This window comes from Electrophorus electricus, chromosome 3 (genome assembly GCF_013358815.1).
Source record: "Electrophorus electricus isolate fEleEle1 chromosome 3, fEleEle1.pri, whole genome shotgun sequence".
Lineage (NCBI taxonomy): Eukaryota > Metazoa > Chordata > Actinopteri > Gymnotiformes > Gymnotidae > Electrophorus > Electrophorus electricus.
In genome coordinates this window covers 15,947,021-15,966,707 of record NC_049537.1, presented here as the reverse complement: position 1 = coordinate 15,966,707, position 19,687 = coordinate 15,947,021, and the positions used below count along the sequence as shown (strand labels likewise).

The following is a 19,687-nucleotide window of genomic DNA, read 5'->3' as shown; positions in this document are numbered from 1 at the left end:
GTTCCTACACACTCACACAAATATTTCAAACTAAAATAATTACTTTAGCTCAAACCTCACAATACCAGACAGAGATGCTGTGTTGATTAGTGCATTTTTTAAGTACTGCAATTTTTAAAAATATTTAAAATAAATGTCCAAGTGGTCTATATGAAAGGTTTTCACCCTGTATGGCCTAGGGGTTGTATAGCCTTTATTAACTAGTTAAATAACAGCCACTATACATTTACAGCTACCTAGCTACTTGATATACATTTTTATTCCCAATGCAGGGAGATGACAATGTTTTATTTAGACTATACTGAAAATATGAATCCACTAATCCACTGTATTACACTATGAATTTAATTAACCAACATTCAAAATGCACATGTCATTTGTATAGTTCTAACAATGATTGTGTTTTTTGATACTAGTTCTGCCTTATATTCAATCTGAAGCCATTGTGCAATAATAACAAATATGTAACCTAGCTTGCTAAAGCTGCATCAAACATCGACTGATCATTCCAAAATGGAGCATGATCAGACTAATAAAGCTGAGTAAATAAATAAAATATTTTCTAAAATCTGTTTTAACATTTAATTTCTAAAATTGTTGTGTGTAATTTATGAGAGAGCTGAGCTGAGGAATGTGGCAGGTAGTTCACTAGCTAGCTAGCTAACAATCTAGTTAGCCTACCTTATAAATTGATGTACATAAACATGTTTTCATAGATAATATTAAAAATCTAAATTGGCATGGAGCAATACAGCTTTAAAATGGCAAGAGTTGGGATTATCAATATAAATTGCACAACATTCGAATTCAGACAGAAGCCTAGCAGGTCTTAATCACTGGCTAACCAGTTAACGTAATCTACAACTCTTGCTCACAGTCAGTGACATAGTATTGGACTTTCAAGGTGTAGAAATCAGAAGTTATGATTAGTAACTAGCTAACCTACATGAATATAGCCAGTTTGTTAGATGACGAGACTCAGTTATCAATAATAAACAGTAATATGGTAACATTAATAAACATCCACAAGCAACTCACTAATTTACCAGAGGTGCCCACCCCCCATCCTGACAAAGCAAGCAAAGCATGGGGGGGATAATTGTTTGCTCTAGCATTTCCACCAACCATTGCTTATTGTATTAGTAAACCTTATCACAATAGGTTAGATCAACAGGAAATCCCTGACTGGCTGGAGTTTGGCCACAAATATTCCAGCATTTTACAGTGAGCAGATGTAAAACTTGAGAAAAATGTGTGGAACTGTGCGCTTACAGAGCTTGTGAGCATGTAAGAGTTTTGAGAAACTTTTCATGTTTTGAATGAAAGCAGTGTTTTTCTGAGCATGTTTTCAAGTTTTTACTGAAAGATTATTAACTGGACAGTCAGAGCACTGTTGGCCTATCAAAGTGTAATATTCTGTTTAAAAACATAATTATCTTCTCTCAAACATGTTGGCACAAAATTAACATCATACCCCAGACCAAGAGGCAGGTCAGCCGAAAAGATGTACATACCATTGAGCTTCAAAAGCAGACACCTGAGCACACAATTGACTAGGAGCTTTGAGTATCCAACAACTCCTGTCCCAGTGGTACAGGTGATCTACCCTTGATACAAGCATCCATTATCATGTGGCTTCCTGTTTAGTGTGCACTCAGTCCAAGATCCAATGCCAGATGCCAGCTATGATACTGGAGCTGCTCAGTGTCAGTCAGTAAGTTTTGTCACTGCCTAACACAACTGTTTTGTTGCGGTTGATCATTTTTCAAAGGCTTATTGCCTTGTGCCTCCTACAGGTCTCCTAGCAGATGTCAGACATTCCTTTCCATGATGTCTTCATGATGTCTGATGTCAGATTATTACCCTGTACCCCACGGCGAGGTGGAGACTGAACTTGGAACTCATTATGTCCATAGTTACTCGAAATCTCTTATCCACTTGTCGTCCAGCCTCACACATGACACATCATGTCTAGCCTTCACATTTGTTGGAGCTCCTGGGTATGCCATAAGGATCCTTTTGGACTCCTGGAGGAAAGGTGGCTGACTTTGGTATCTGATAGCCTGGGAGAATAACAGTGCAAAGGGGAGATGCTGGGTCCCTGTGGGGGATATTTAGGACCCTATTTTAATAAGGATTTTAACTTCTGATGCTCTAACTGCTCTACTTCAGGTCCTTGAGATCATCATCCAGGTGCTCATTTCTCTTTAGAGTGAAATTTCGATCCATTCAATTATTTTGTTATTAAGCTGCCCTTGCTTAAGGCACTCCAAATATAAGCCTTTAGGCTTTAAAAGTCAGTTCTGCCTTTATTTGGTAGTTCACTGATCTTATTACATTCAGTGAAAATATGTTTTTGCAGACAGAATTACCAGGGCTTCTGGAATATATATGAGCAGTGTTAACTGAGCTATTTTCTTTGCTCTTGCATCTAGGGTCTTGTCTTTTACAGGAACTCTTACATGTAGCAAAGTTGATTCCTCTCTGTCCACATTTCTTGGGGTTCTTCCCTATGGAGAAGTTGTGTGATTCCTAAATAAATTTCCAAAAAATAGCTGCACAGACACTTTGGCCTGTCAATTAGGTCCAAGGACATTTTACATCATCTTCCTTTCTCTTGAATCTCAAAGGATATAATTCTCCTTTTCTCATAAGGTTTGTAAGGAAATCTCTTCAACACTCTTTTGTCCATCTCATATATAAACTCTATGCCATCTATAGTGTTCTTGCAGCCAAACAGTAAGAGAGCATATATATATACAATATTTTGACATCCTCCAATTGGATCAGAGACCACTTCCGTGCCTTGTCCAGGTTGGCATTAGCTATGTTCAACTCATCTTTCTGCATCAGCTTTCTAGCCTCTCTGTAGCCTCTCTCTGGTGCCATCATTACAAAAGCTGCTGTTGCTTTCTATTGCTGTAAGAAAAAAACTATCTACATGCCTGTCCACAATGTCCACATTAAAAATCCCTGGTGAGAGATCTGTAAATCAGTCCTCTTCAGACATCATGGGGTTATGGGGTCCATGAAACGTTCTTTTGCTTGACAAGCTTTTCATCCTTTCAAATGATCCACAGAATGTTGAATTGCTAGGTGAGTGCTATTAGAGTGAGTAAGAATGTAAACAATTCATCCAGAATTGGTAACTGGATCCAGACAGATAAAACCAAAAGATTTGTGTGGGCAGCCTATTGTGGTTCAATACAGGATCTCAAAAGGAGAGATATGAGGTTATGCAGTAGACTCTGCTAGAGCAGATATAGACTATAGAGAAGTATAGAGCAGTATAGACTATACTGGAGCAGATTCAAAGTACCCATATCTGGAAAAAGAACATAAATATTTATCTATGTGTATTTTATCTCCAGATTAGAGGTCATTGTATAGCTTACATTAATTGTCAGTGTAGTTTAAAATGCTTACTGTGGTATTACAAAGTGCTTTCATTAAAGACTGATAGGCAAAGGCATTGTGTAGGAATCAATTTTTTTTTACAAATTTGAACATGATGTTCAAATATGGGTATGGAAATAAATGCCCCATCATGATGAAAAATGAACAAGTATGAGGTAACAAAATGTGGTCTGGAGGAAAATCTTTTGAGGGATTTCTATTGGCTGTTATGAATGCACTCATAATAGGGTATGGATTTAGCCAAACTCAAATATAACTCAACAACCCACATTGATGGGTCTCAATCTATTGTGAGTTATGTAATCATGATAGGGTATGTTACAAAATGCAGTGAAGTAAAAAAAGGCCTAAATATGTAAAAGTAAAAAAGTAGGTTAAAGTTAAATGACTCATGTAAAGAGCAAATTCTCAAAGACTGTACTTAAGTAAAGTAATAACATGATATGAATTACATGTATTGCTACTCTACAATGCTGGCTTCTAATCATAGTTCAGAGTGGGTGTAAGTGTAGATCAAATTCCTGTTTGACCAGGCCCAATTTCAGCAGGCCCACTACTAAGGGCACAAGGATAATTACCACAAAGCATTCAAATAATGGTTACCAGAGGCATTGTTGAGGGAGCACTTGCTGATCTTGGATGAACACTGATTCACTGCTGCAGATATAGCATCACCATCTGGCAAAACTCACTAAGCAGCTGACAAGATCCTAGTGGGGTCTCATGAACAGCCATGGGCGGCCACTGGAGCCGAGAAATTCAGCCACAGAGCCACTTTTTGAAAATATTAGAACTGAATATTTTGCCTTCTGAGCAGTGACTATATTAGATATTATATATATAAAAAATAACCACTCCAATGACCACTCCAATGTTTTCTTAAATCAGCATCTTCACATGTACAGCAGCCATTCCATGCAAGTGTTTGTTGAATTCCTTCACAGACACACCTCATTCTACTTATTGAAATGCTGAATAGGTGATTACCTATTACCAAAATCCTATTCTAACAGGCAACAGTATAAAAACCACTGCTGCTGTCATCACTATTCACTTGTTATAGAACCAGCTGGATGGGAAAAGCAGTGCTAGGACTACCCAAAAAGTAAGTGCAGTCAAAATACAGGTACAGACCATGCCAAAAGAGTTGCAAAGAAGGGTTCAATTGTAGCTTTACTGGCAAAGGGATACCGTGAGCGTCAGGTTGCTTCTATCTTGAAAATTTCAAAAACTATGGTTCATAAGAACAAGGTCAAGCAGCAAAAACATGGGACAACAGCTACAGACTGGCAAAGGTCAAAAACGGCTTTCCACCGACCGTGATGATCACCACCTCATTTGAATGTCACTTAACAACCATAAGATGATGTCAAGTGACCTACAAAAAGAATGGCATGCAGCAGCTGGGGTGAATTACACAATGAAGACAGTTTGAAACAGGCTTCTGGAGGCAGGGCTAAAGGTGTGCAATGCTAGAAAAAAAGCCCTTCATCACTGAGAAGCAAAGAAGAGCCAGACTGGAATAGTAATTTCTGTGAAGTCTAGTAGTGATGGCAGACATTTTGTGCAGCTCTGCTTACTATATTCTGCTGTAAAATGGTATTCTCTCTGATTTAACAGGAATTCAATAACATAAGCATACAGTTTTTTATTGGTTTGCTAGAGAACCTGAAATTTGCTTTGGTTTGTGTTTCACTGTGTTCAAATACATTCAGTTGGCTAGGTATTTGCCTTACAATGCACCCTCAGTCAATTGTTAGAATTGGGTTTGCACAATTAATTTTCATAGTTCTACTGTCACGCCACCCTCATTCAGGGGTTTCTTGGCCTGGATTGGCTTCCTCTGCACCTGTCGTTGGTTGTCGTGGGCGTCCTCATGCCTTGGCCGTCCTGGACTATTGGGGGGGGGGGGGTATTGTCACGCTTCCCGACACCCAAACAGACTACAAGACCCATCTACCCATCATGCAGGTAGTATCCAGGAGAGTGACTCATCCAAAGGCTGTTTGTTGTTGTGAAGTGTTGCCTCCAGTTTACCTGTGCATACCGAGTGGTCTATTCATTTTTTTGATCTGTGTTTTTGACCTGGTTTTCCCATGATTATTGCTTACCCCTTGTTGGATTTGTCTGCCTGTGTTTTTGCTCTACGGTTATTTGGACTCGGACAGTTTTCCTTATGATTGTGATTACCCTTGACTGCATCTGTCTGGTTCTGACCTTGTCTAGTTTAACCCCCACACATACAGATTACAATAAAACTCCTGCCTTTTATCCACAAGTGTCTGCCTTTACTTACAGCGTTACAGAATACTTCACCATTATGCAGATGGCAGATTTGGAGGCTCTGATTTAGACTGTTAACAGCCAAGGACAGCTTGTCATTCAACACCAGCATGTCCTCGAAGGAGTCACACAGTCTCTGGATGTTCTTGCCAAACAACAATCAGAACAACAAGTGCAAATCGCTGAACTCGGACAGTGTCTATGAGACCTTACTATTCAACTACACACCATTACTATGTCTGCTCAGCACAACTCACATGCTTCTCCTGCTGCTGCTACCAGTAGCGCTCCCAACGTTGATCATTCTATTATTCCAGTGAGTATACCGATAACCGCTCTCCGGACAAATTTTTGTTGCAGTGCACCCTTTATTTTAATAGCATTCCTCCCTGTTCTGACCAAGCCTAGATATCTTTCCTTACTGTACGGCTAACAGAGAAAGCACTGGATTGGGCCACAGCTATCTCGGAGGCTGCTCAGACATTATCGTATAACGACCTCCTCACCCAGTTTAAAGCCGTTTTTGATCATCTGCATGAGGGGAGAGAATGCGGAGAAAGGCTCACCAAACTCCGCCAGGGCAATCATGCGGTTTCAGACTATGCTCGCGGTTTTGCACTATTTTTTGAATATCAGGATCTCGCTGAGGTTTTCAGCAAACAAAAAGCCACCTGTTTACCACCTCATCGTGCATCGATTGGTCCATAGAACTCTTAGAAGGAGCCACATTGTCAAAAGGCCATGTTTATCCCCTCTCTCAGAGGAAAGAGCCATGAAGACGTACATCAAGGAGGCACTGAATCAGGGTTTCATCCAACCATCCACTTCCCCACTTGCATCTGGATTCTTCTTCGTAAGGAAGAAGGATGGAGGTCTCCGTCCATGCGTAAATTATGCATGCTAAAGATGTACATCTGTACGTTGCATCTTGTTTGGTGTGTAGCCAAAGTAAAACCCCTAAGATGCTGCCTGCTGGTAAACTCATGCCTCTCCAATACCCAAAAGACCCTGTTCCCACATAGCGGTGGAATTTGTCAACGACCAACCTTGCTTTGATGGCAATACCACTATCCTGACAGTAGTAGACTGGTTCTCCCATGGTGTGAGGTTCATAGCCTTTCCTGGTCTACCCATCACCTTCCAAACCGCTGAAGTCTTATTCAACCAAGTTTTCCGTATATTCGGTATACCTGAGGACATTCTGTCAGACAATGGTTCTCAGTTCACATCCCATGTTTGGACAGCCTTTTTTGAAAATATAGAGGTGGCAGTCAGTCTGAATATCAGGTTATCACCCTCAGTCCAACAGACAATGCGAACATGCTAACCAAGAACCAAGTTGGTATGTTGTTTTTGTATGAACAACCCTGCTGACTGGTCCAAGTTCCTTCCTTGGGCAGAAGATGGCCCAGAACTCTCTCATGAGTTCCTCCATGGGGATTACGCCATTTGAGTGTTTCCAGGGTTAACACCCCCCCATGGACTTCGGTCACTACTGACATCCCTGCTGTGGATGAATGGATGCGATGAAACGAAAAGGTATAGGAGGAGACTCATCAGAGAATTAAACATGATTTGTCACGGTATAAGGAATTGGCTTGGAGGAGAAACTCCAGTATACCAGCCTGGAGACAGGGTATGGCTATCTACACGGGATTTCCATAAACCCGGCTCTTGTCACAAGTTGGGTCCCAAGTACATTGATCCCTTTGAAGTTGTCAAGTGTGTAAACGATGTTACTTACCAACTCAATTTGCCTGCACATTACCGCATTTACAGTTCTTTCTATGTGTCTCTTCTAAAGCCTGTCATTTCAGGTTCCCTGGATGAAGTGTCTCCCGCCTCAGCCCAGTGACTATGATGGTACCCCAGTATATGCAGTGTGCCACATTCTGGATTCCAGGAGACGTGGGGTCAACTGGGAGAGGTTGAGCCTGAGGAACAGAGCTGGATGCCTCATTGTGATGTTCTGGATCTTGGCCTCCTTTCCGAGTTCCACATTCGGTTTCCTGACAGGCTGGCTCCTCGTCCTCCTCGTTTCTCCGCCTGGATCAGCTTCCTCCAGACCTGTCGTTGGTCGTCGCAGGCATCCTTATGACTTGGCCGTCCCGGACTCCTTGGGGGGGGGGGTTACTGTCATGCCGCCCAACATCCAAACAGACTACAGACTACAATACCCATCATGCAGTTAGTATCCAGGAGAGCAACTCATCCAGTCAGCGACAGTTCATCAGATCCTCATCACCTGCATATTGAGTTTACCTGTTTTTCATGTATATACGCCATTCTAAGGCTGTTTGTTGTTGTGAAGTATTGCCTCCAGTTTACCTGTGCATACCGAGCGTTCTATTCATGTTTGTGATCTCCTGTGTTTTTGACCTGGTTTTCCTGTTACTCTTGACTACGATTATTGCCTACCCTTTGTTGGATTTGTCTGCCTGTGTTTTTGCTCTGCGGTTTTATGACACGGACTGTTTTCCTCTATGCATCTCTTGACTGCATCTGACCCTGTCTAGTTTAACCCACACAGATACGGATTACAATAAAACTCCTGCCTTTTATCCACAAGCATCTGACCTTGCTTACAGCATTACATCTACTGGATATATGACATTTGTTGTTTTTATTTTTTAATTGATTGTTTATACAACAGGCATGGTATCTCCAAGACTCAGTCCTAACACTTATGATTAAACCTAATGATAAAATGTTGTTAACCCATTCTTTAGCAATTCAGTCTCTGTGAACTTGTTGACACCTCGTTTGACAAATCCATTCTCACATCAATCAATTTCTAAAGCAGTCTTTCTGATGCAGAAACACATCTACAGTATTTCTTAAGCCATTCATGTCAATTGCATTTGGCGCCTTCTTAGCATTATCTGGAGCATGTTTCTCTGATGTCCTACTCATGCACCTTTTCTACCTCTTTCCAGAGCAAAGTTGAGCAGGAGGAAATTGCTTTGGAGAGAGCTGATGTTTTCACATTTCAGGGGCAGTCTGTTTGCCTAGCACCTTGCAGAGAGAGCACACTGTTTTCTTAATGACGAGTAATGGGTGAGAATGTCAGCAGGATCGCGTAGCAGTGCCGTGTGTGTGTGTGTGTGTGTGTGTGTGACTGTTGCCTTGGTGCACTGTGCTGAAGTGCCAGATGCAGGAGTGGCTAGCCGAAGCCACATCGTATGGAGTGATGGGGGAACAAAAGCTCGTTTCTTTCCTGATTTGCCCCCCACCCTACACCCCTCGAGGGCACAGGTTCAGCCCTTAGGTCAGATGAAAGTGATAAAAACGTCTCCTTAGCCTTCTCTATTTCACTCAGCTTGCTTGCGAAACACCTTTTATCACGAGTGGCAGATGGCTGCAGGTATACCACCTGCTTCTGAGGTGGTATTAAGAATGCATGAGAGCTATGATATTTAACATATTATGCAGTGTATGTTAAAATGACATTGTCAGTGATGATGAGGTAACTGCAGTTCTATGGTAGCTTTTCACTCACATCCTCATGCACACTTGCACACTCACCCACACACACAAACATAAACATTAGACTTCACTGCCTCAGGTGTAACCCTGCCAGCAAAGAGGGTGGCTCCAATATGCATGCATGCATGTTCATGCACATGTATGTTTGTGTGTGTATTTGCACAGATGCCGTGAGTGCATGCGTCTAAGCCCACGCGTTAGTTCGTCACGATCTGGGGCACACAAGAGGGTGCATGCATGGTGAGTGCGACCGGACGGTTTAAACCTGCAATATGAAAGCCAATCATAACAGAAGGACTTAAGGACATATTTGTTTAAGTGCTGGAAATTTCGCTGTGGGAATAGCCAGTGCTTAGCGGGCACTCTGATTACAGGTATTTGAACACATGCCGGGTGGGGGCCGGGCGGGTGACGTGGGTCAAGTATAAAGGAGCGGTTTGTGGAAGCACACTTGCCATTGATACCCCGGGCCTTCCTGCAAATATTATTTTTTAACACCCGAGCACGAAGAGCTAAATAATGATGCGAGGCCGATTCCGAATCAAAATTGTGAGCGGATGTCATTATGATCCATCAGTCTTTGCTGACTCAGTGTCTTTGAACAGTGGGGTCTCTGTATATTGCTGAGATGGTCTTCTTAATGAAAGAGTGGAAAGCCCTGAGAGTGCATAAAGACCACTTGACTTTTGTACATGACTTCAGCTCCATCCAGCATGGAAATAAGAGACTTTTCCCATTTCCAGCTAGAATATTACTTTTGAATTGTACAGTTAGCTCTGAGTACATTCTAGTTAGGTAGTAGCTTTAGTCAAATGAGATTGTTGATTTAAACATGACACAAGTGACCTAAATTCTGGCCTGTTTTTGGCTACATTTTAATCATAAGGTTTTCATAACATGAGGCTGTGGTTTGCAGGGCACACATTTTAACACAGGAAATGACATCATTGTGTATATGGCAGTTATTCAGTGACTAACAAGCCACCATTGTTTTAAATGATGTAACTGTACATTTACACACTATGCTCAAGTTTCATACTTAGGCCAAATGCAATAAAACAGTTATAACCAAACATACTGTACCTGTATTATGTTAAAATCTAATACCGGCTTCTGTTGAGACCTGTTTATTTGAGAAGGACCTGTTTTCTCCTGGTGAATCCTGTGTTCCACGCAATATTCCAATGCTAAGCATTTTCTCAGTGTTCTGTGTCATTTTAAATGGTTTTACAATATTTATTTGTCAAATGCTTCAGTCCAATAGACAGTCCAAAAATGACAGTCCAAAATGATCTCTCACAAGCATCCATTAGGCACAATTTTGGGCTCAAGAAGTGCTTGTTTACTACTGCAAATATAAAAACAAATTAGCAATATCACATCCTCATGTTATTTTGTAAATTAACTTATAAATTATTTATAGTTAAATAATTTTATTATAAATTGTTATGGTCCTAACTGCTAGAATCCTAGTGGTTCCAGCTATCTGTAGTCTTTCACATAGGGTTGTTTGAGCCCTTAGTTAAAGCAGCAACTACCTTACGTTACAGTATCTACTTCCATAAGTGTGACAATTTAATCTTAAATAAACAAGCATGTCTGACAGCTAGGTAGAAATGTTTCTATATGAATCTTATTTATTTGAGCCAGGAATACCAATGAAAAGTGGGCCCAGATGGAAGCTGAATCCTCCCAGATAATATAATGTGCAATGATGTACAAAAACACATTACTAGCCACAACATTTAACAAAGCATGGCACAATAAAGTAACTCCAGATAAACTAGAAGATTTACAAACCTTCTCCTCTTTGCATGTTCTCCCCATAAAATGGAATGAATAGGCCAACTGTTATGTTGCTACATTACTGATATATAAAACCATTTTGTGATCTTGAAATTATGCTACATGCAAAGCACAGGAGATTATTTCTTGGTCTGTTAACCAAGCAATTGCAAATAAACACTGTAAAAACATTTTAAATTACTCAAAAATCCTACAAACATATGCGTTTTGGGGCTTTAGCACAGTAATATTCCTTTACAAAGGAATGTCAGGTCAAAACATCAGTACAGCCACTGCATTTTGTCATGGCACCACCTAAAAGAAGTGACATAGTGAAAACAAATCTTGTTGTATTTTGTTCAAGTCTGAAGTTTGGACTGAAACATTCAAGAGGTAATGCTTACAATGTGCAGCACTCTGATCGAGAGTGTTAGTCCTCATCTTTCAACGAGCTATAAGTTCTCAAGTAAATTCTGCTTCCCCTGCAGACTGCTCAGTTCAGCAAAATGAGAAAGCATGGCTGGCATACTACAATAAACACAATGAAAAGCACATATATATAAATTACCAAATAAACAGCCCTGCAAGAGTAGCAAATATTATGAGAGATTGCAGTTTCAGTCGCATTTGGAAATGTCAATTGGAATGTACTTCTGCAGGTGTTGGCCACATTGCAACATAACAGAGAGAGAGGGGGAAATGCAGGCGTTGGAGATTTGGCAGCATGTTCGAAGTATACAGCTCAAATGTCCTGCCTTTCCAGATGTGTGATGTGGATATACTGCTAGACCTAAAACATCTCCATTAAACTGTCTAGCTGTAATGGAACCATGATATGAGGCATGATTGTCATGTATTGAGCGCAAATTGAAGGCCCCGGAAAAAAATTGCTGTCTTTTGAGGAAAGCTTCAATGCTGGTCATTTCCAGGCACTGTAGACATGAAAATATGTGCTTCATTCATGCCTTAGCCTCTGACTTGATTTCTCATAAGCTAAATCAAGAGTTAAGAGGAAAATAATTATATCCACTCTGCGAAAACTTTAGCTCAGTAGCCAAAGAAGAAGGGTTCATAAGAGACAAAGCTTTGGAGAAAACTGAAATCTTATTTTATTTAATGGGCTAAAAACACCAGATGTACCATCCTCTCATTATTTCATTATCAACCCATTTATGGTTTGTGCAAATGGCCTCACCGGGTTTCCATTCAAAACAACTATATGTATCCTCTCAGGTCCAGTGAAGACATTCTTTGGAAGTATATTCAGCAAGAGATGAGTTTTGCTCTGTAACCAAGCAGGAAGTCAGGAAGGCAGTTTGGGTCATGAATTCCTTGAAAAGATGTTTGTAGGCAAGCATTTGTAAGGGGGTGGAGTGAGTATTTTGTGTGCCACCACAGAAAGCAATCACGAGGTTTAAATACCATGGAGTAGGCATCAGAAGTCACAAGCCTCTTAGATGTAAGTTATTCATGGCCTTTTTCTCCTTTTTATGTTTTCTTTGCACTGTTTATTTTCTTGTATCTGTATGTCTTTTTTTCTTCTACTCTTCTCTTTCTTATGACTTTTTTTTTAATAAATATTGGCTAGTAACATGATAAAATTCCTCAGACATCTGTCGAGGAAATATAAAACTGCATTTACAGAATGTTAAACATCGGTCAGGGAGGCCTTGCCAGATCTGATAACAAAGTCAAAGAGAGCTTCAGTGTACGGAAAGCTCAACCCATAATAACAAACTTCAAGAGATCTTCAGTGTCAGGAAACACCAGTTCTTGATATCAAACTCAAAGAGAGTGTCAGTGTGAGGAAACACCAGCCCATTATAACAAACTTAAAGAGAGCATCAGTGTGAGGAAACACCAGCCCATGATAAACTCAAAGATAGCTTCACATTGAGGAAACACCAGCTCAAGGCCATGAGAACCCCTTAAACGTTAGAGGGTCTCAAGACATAGGATTAGTGGGTGTCCTCTGGCCAGTGCATGCACACAGACATACTTTGTCATCTTTTCCAAAATATCATTGTGAAATCGACACAGGATAATGGGTGGGCAATTAAAGTTGTATTCAATTAGATTCCCCAGTAAGAACTGCTCTGGCCTCTGAGCAAGCATGTGGTTCTGCTTATACATGGAAATACAACTCCTCTCTCTAAGACTATTTGATCCTGTTCTATATTATCCAGTTTGACACTTTGCCACAATCCAGAGCCACTTACAGTGACAACTGAAATCTAATCCTCTAAAACAAATTGTTTCTCTCTCATTCACTCTCTTTCTCTCTCTCTTATACTCTCTCACTCTCTCTTATTTTCACTCTCTCACACTCCCTCTCTTATTATATGTATTTGTTATTAGACAGAGGACATTTCTGCATTCAGTGCAATGAAATTTCTTCATGTTCCTTACTTTATAATTGCATTAGGGCTGTAGATATTAGAAAGTATGAATTTTCAGCAAAACCCAGAAAGAAGAAAAAAATAATTAAGTCAACTGACCATATATTTTATTAGTGAAACTATCCTTTTGACACTCTGAGTGGTGGGTTTTGAGAGGCACTTAACTTTGGAGGGAGTTTAGCTGGTTAAGATGACTATGTCACAAGAGTAAACAAAAACTTAGCAGCAGTAGGAGGTTACATGTTCCAGTCTCCAAAGTTACAAGTGAATGTCTGTGAAAAATAATGTTTCTTCTAGCTTATTTCCTAGAAAAAACTCATTTCTAAAATCTGGGACATTTGATGAAAACATGTTTGAAAGACTACTCAGCAACAGTAACAAAGCAAATCGGAACAGTATTAATATGTGAAATAAATGCTATTTACCCAACTATTCTGTTCTTACTTCACTATGTAGCATGTTTCCTGCAAAATTGTTGACCATATGATCGATATGTTCTGAAACTTTACCTTTGTGACCTGGAATTGGATCATCATAACACATAATTCCCATGGTTCAGGTGCTTTAACAGAAGAGTCATGTACATGTTCTTTAGACAGACTGGTAAGAATACAGGGGAAAAAAAAAAAAAAAAAAAAAAAAAAATATATATATATATATATATATATATATATATATATATATATATATATATATATATATATATATATATATATTACACAGTGCATATATGTATTTTCTTAACCCTGAATCAATTGATACCCACAGTTAAAACAAAAAAAGCTTATAGGGCTTTTTACATAGCACTTTGAAATCTTTAAATTTTAACTAAGATTTTTAAAATAAGCATATATACATCTGTTAATATAGCATCTTGCATCATGGTAGAACTGGTTTTAATGTTAAATGGATAAAGTATGGTCACCCGCCCCCCAAAAAAACAAACAAAAAACAAAACAAAACGAAAAACAAACATTACTGAGGACCCTTTGCTTGTATATGATGTATACGAGCCTTTTGGCCTAACTCCAAGAGATTTGTCATCTGATCTGGACTTCAGGTTTCAGGGACTGAGACTGAGATATCTCTGAATTTTGAGGGATGAACTTCCGGAAAAATTTGCCCATAGGTTGTTAGGACCAAAATAATTAAATGTTAATATAGTTGTCAATAATCATTAAAAGGGAATGAAAAAGCATTTAGAACTTAATGATCAGAGTCCCCTGTTGTCTTGCCTTGCCGCTTTTGTATCTCACTTAGATCAATAAAAAGTAAACTGCATGAAGTATATTATTCACTTATTTTACATCACTGTAAAACATAAAGAAACAGCCAGGAAACAATCCTTCATTCAACTGGTCCAATTACCTAAATAATGAGCATGACACAATAAGTCTAGTTACATGATCTCCATAGGGAGAATAGAATATAAAATAAGAAAGGATGCTTTTAGCACAGAGGAAGTCAAAGAGTCTCCCACAACATACCAGGAGTTTCTCACTGTCTTTCAGTGTTGACTCCTAGTGTTCCTTGCTCCCAGAGGTCTACATGCCCCTTCATTAACTGATTACCCTCTCTTGCTACCTGCAGCCACAACTCTCTACTACCATGTCCTCATATTGCTTGTACACCACATTATTGGCAGAGTCAATGTACAGGATACTGATCGGGCTAAGTCTAGTTGGGACACAACAGGTGGGTGGAGTGGACCGAGGATCCATGGAGTTCATGAGAGTCTGAATGATGGCATGATTGGTGGGCTCCAGGTGGGAGCGAATGGGAAAATCACAGACTCCGTCGCAATGGAAGGCCTCGTATTCCAGAGGTGCAATGATCCAGTCATCCCAGCCCATCTCCTTGAAGTTGACATGCAGCTGCTTGCGGTTGCACCGGGCCTTTGGGTTCTTGGGCGGTTTCTTGGCACGAGCCACAGGCGCTCGGCGCATCCTGCGCTGGGTGAAGAGATACTCATACACTGTTTTGTTGTCATGGCCCGAGCGAGCCTTGATCTCATTGTAGAAAAGCCCACGCTTTTTTGTGTGGCCATACACCACAAAGAAGGCCTTCTCCTTGGTCTGTCTGCCTGAGCGACCCAAGCCAACTGATCTCAGGTCCAGTTGTCTGCCCCGAGCCACAGCCTCCAGCTCGAAGCAAAGTTGGACTGTGTTCCTGAAGTTCTTGAAGAGTTTCCAGATGTCAAACACTTTCCATTTTGGGAGATTGTTGTCCTCGATTGGCTGGGACTGAAGCAGTACGGCCCTCTGCTTACCTGTCGCACAGGTATACAGTCTCAGAGAGGTCAGGCCCTCAGTTTGAGACACTTTAAGAGTGTCCAGGAATGGCTTCCGGAGAAGGCGTAATTCCGCCCCCAGCAATCCCTCCTTCTCCAGAGAGCTGATGTTAAAGTAGTACCTCTGCCGCCTTAACAGGGGCAAGTGTTCATCTACAAAAAAGAAAAAAGTTGTAGGTAATTTATAGGTAATTGGGGTGGAGGTTTCAAATGAATTAGAAAACTTAAAACACTTAAAAATAGGTTTGTTCAGTTAAAAAAGGTGTCCATTTATTGCATCTAAAACACTTAAATAAGGTCAGAGATGATAAATCAGTTTACTGATGAGCTCATTTTAAGATGATATTTTACAGCAGTCAATAAATCAGTTTTGCTTCTGCTTAACTAGGTTTAAATCCATTTTTCTCTCCTTTATTATAACTTTGTGAAAGAAAAAATAAAGCCACTCATGCTCTCTCTCTCTCTCTCTCTCTCTCTCTCTCTCTCTCTCTCTCTCTCTCTCTCTCTCTCTCTGAGCCAAGCACGCATGATTTTTCCTATTTGACTTGACAACAAAACACTGGTCTGCATCTCCCTCTTTGCTTGCTGAATATTTGCAATGAACAAATCCAAGAGTTAATCCAGGCATTGCTTACTTTGAAAAGTTTATTAAAACCAGACCTCCTCAGCCTGTAGACTCGATCATACTCTAAACAGAACTATTATCAACCTGCAGCTGTTTACCAATGGGCATTTGCTAATGTGTATATATATATATATATATATATATATATATATATATATATATATATATATATATATATATATATATATATATATTTGTGTGTGTGTACCTGTAATTGAGTGTGTGTATGTGTGTTGATGATTTTCATGAATGTCATGTTAGGTGAGACAAATTGGTGAGATAAATGTCGGTATATAGCTGTATAGTATAACAACAGTATAACAGTATGACATATGCCATTTGCTAATGCAAAGAGAAAAAAAAAACAGAAATGTGTGTGTGTGTGTGTGTCTGTCTGTGTATGTGTGTGTGTGTGTGTGTGTGTGTGTGTGTGTGTGTGTGTGTGTGTGTGTGTGTGTGTGTGTGAATGATTTTCAGGAATTTTATGTTAGGTGAGACAAATTGTTGAGATAAATGTCACTATATAACAGGTGATTATTCAAAAGTAAACCAAAAAGGCATGGAACGAGAGGGCTGTGGGAGTAATTTGTATAGAAAAACAAAGTGACAGAATAAGGTATGTTATGGATAAATATCATACTAATCTGGTCACGTCTGCAATGCACATTACAAAATAAGCGAACAATTAAAAAGTAGCCTAAAGCAAATGCACGAAACGCAAACTTTCCAAAGCGGAATATATTAAACCAGTCATTTAACCGTCACCGAGAACGAAAACATAAACAATTACAAGGAGGCCACCGACTTTCAGAGCTCAGCTAAGTTTATTTTGCTTTTTTGGATACGTCCCACTGGCCGCAGTAGTGTGGGCTACTGAAACTGGACACGTGAGATGCTTTTGGAAAGATATACGTTAACTACCTAATGCATCCCTTCTACCCCATATATATAGGTTTTGTGTCAGAATAAGAAAATGTATTTTTGAAAGTTTAATCGATGCGATGCGAAACTGTTACGGCAGGTCTATAATACTGTAAATTCTAAATTCTAAAATGGAATGTGCATTGCCCTATACAGACGACTGAATTAATAATGTAACCAATACCTTGTCCTTTGTCTACAAAACTAGTGATGGTATTTGCCATTCCAGCTTCGTGCAGGACGCTGGTGTTGACTTCCCCAGTAGAAAGCGACCAATAAAGGGACAGCATGTAGTCATGCGGGATTACCAGCGGGTGCCTAGATGCATCTTTTCCCTCCATCTTGCCTTTAGATTTAACACTTCTTTGCGCTGCAGGAGAGAGAACCTTTTGAGCTGTTACTTTTGGATAGCCAGTCTGAACCGCAGCTGGAGTGGCTGCGGTTCTTACGTTTGCATTTCCTTTACTGTGTCCGCTTGGATTCCTATTTGCGTGATCGCTCAGTCTTTCAAAGAAAGTCGCATCACTGGGTAGCCAGGAGCGCGCAGCCTCCTTGCGTCCTAAAGTAACTGACGCCCCTGTGCGACTCGTCTGCACATTTGTCACTGGCGTCATGGGTTTCACTCTGATGGGTTCTCCTCTTATCAAAGGGGGGCCCGTTCTGATTCGTGAGATCTTCCCACTGTTTGGGGGTTTCCCACCCGCTCCACCGTTATTCGCCACCATTAATCTCGACATGCCGGCGCTCTCCCTGGTTACTTTATTTTGTGTGTGACCGACCCTTTTGCTTTGGGCCGGTCCCGCAAAGGAGATCGTCTCTGGGATAAAGTTCAGGTATAAAAGAGTCCAACATCCCAATAAAAGAGGGAGACGAGACAGAACTTTCATCCTCTGATCTTCCTCTGAATTCTGACGTGAGGAAAATGCGCAAAAACTCTTACGCAGTTTGATAAACTACCATGAACGGACCTGGAAAGGTGATGGTGCGGGCTCAGATGGCTAATCGGACAGGTTAAAATATGCAACCCATGGCTGTGACTACCGCTCTTCAGAACCATAGTGATGCAAATCTTTTGCCTCTGGAGTCGCAGTCCGTTGTACAGATCCGAGAAAACGCCAAACATTGAAAATTTGAAAATTCTCTTAACCCTCCCAAGTCTCGTGCAATTCTGCTCGATATCTTGTAAGCGACTTGTTTAAATCCCCTTTTCCGAAAGGGAAGAATGGCGTAATGCTCGCTCTCGCTCTCTCTCACTCACTCACTCACGCATTTATTTACTCTCTCTCTCTCTCTCTCGCTCTCTCTCTCTCTCTCTCTCTCTCTCTCTCTCTCTCTCTCTCTCTCTCTCTCTCTCTCTCTCTCTCTCTCTCTCATAGTTTGAACCTCGTCCAGTGAAAATAGTTCACACAGAAATCTGCAGGTGCGCGAATTCTGCGCAAACCTGAGCACAGTCTCTGGAACCGGAATTGTAACGCAAACTAGTTTAATTACTCTCTGATGTCATTCTGTCCAAACTCATTTAAGTACAATATTTGTTTTTTAAAGTTTTTAATCGTTCCATTGGCGCGCTCATGAGCTCACTAGATGCATAAACCAATAAAAGGTTAACCTTGCATTAGGTCTTTGATCTATAAAAACAGCGATGTGAAAAGGCAGTATATAAAATGTTTTAATTTTACGTGTGTGTGTGTGTGTGTGTGTGTGTGTGTGTGTGTGTGTGTGTGTGTGTGTGTGTGTGTGTGTGTCTGTATTCATTAATTCATGTCCAGGTTAACTATTCAAATTACTGTACACCTGTAAATGTTAGCTGTTAAGTGAATTAAAACAATGTAGTCATCTAGGTCTAGATTGGAAACTTTTGTGATAACCTATTTACATTTACAGCTGTAATTTAAGTACTTTAACCCGGAGTTCCACATTTTTGTTCTATTCCAAATATATGGATCCATGAGATGTAGCAAATTGAGCAGAACGTTTGTGCTATAAATGTCATAGAAGGTTGTGTAAGGTTTATTGCCAAATATTTACTGGCTCATCATTTCCTGAACACATTCCATAAGCACCTTCCTCTGCCACAGATATGAACTCACACAAACACATCACTGTGGCACATTCCTTTTCCTTTAACTTGCATATAAATACAATTATAGAATGAAAGCCTTTTAATGCTTATAAAGGTTGAAAAAAGTGCTGTGGTTATGGAGATTAACCCAGCCTCAATAAGCCCACCTCCCAGGACTGCTTGAGGCACTAAATCCTGATCAGTCAAGATGTTGGTCCTTTTTGTTATGATTATGTTACATTCAACCCTCACAAAACAGTTTCTAACTTTATTTGGTTTGATGCCATATCTGAAGAATGTCATCATCATGTTCGCTGTCACTGTAACTCTTTCATACATAAATTTCATGTTTGCAGAAATCCAGGCACATTAGTTTATCACACCATTAATCTGATTGCTTTAACTGGAGTCATAAATAC

The 19,687-nt window shown here is 40.2% G+C and overlaps 1 protein-coding gene across 1 annotated transcript; it reads right to left on the bottom strand.

Annotated features, from left to right (window-relative positions):
• Nucleotides 1-14,098: 14,098 nt before the first annotated feature.
• Nucleotides 14,099-17,632, bottom strand: gdf5 (growth differentiation factor 5). Its single transcript, XM_027005003.2, has 2 exons — nt 17,391-17,632; nt 14,099-15,813 (listed from the first exon to the last, which is right to left on the bottom strand). The coding sequence occupies exons 1-2, from the start codon at nt 17,545-17,547 to the stop codon at nt 14,951-14,953; spliced, it is 1,020 nt and encodes a 339-aa protein (XP_026860804.2). The 5' UTR covers nt 17,548-17,632; the 3' UTR covers nt 14,099-14,950.
• Nucleotides 17,633-19,687: the final 2,055 nt, after the last annotated feature.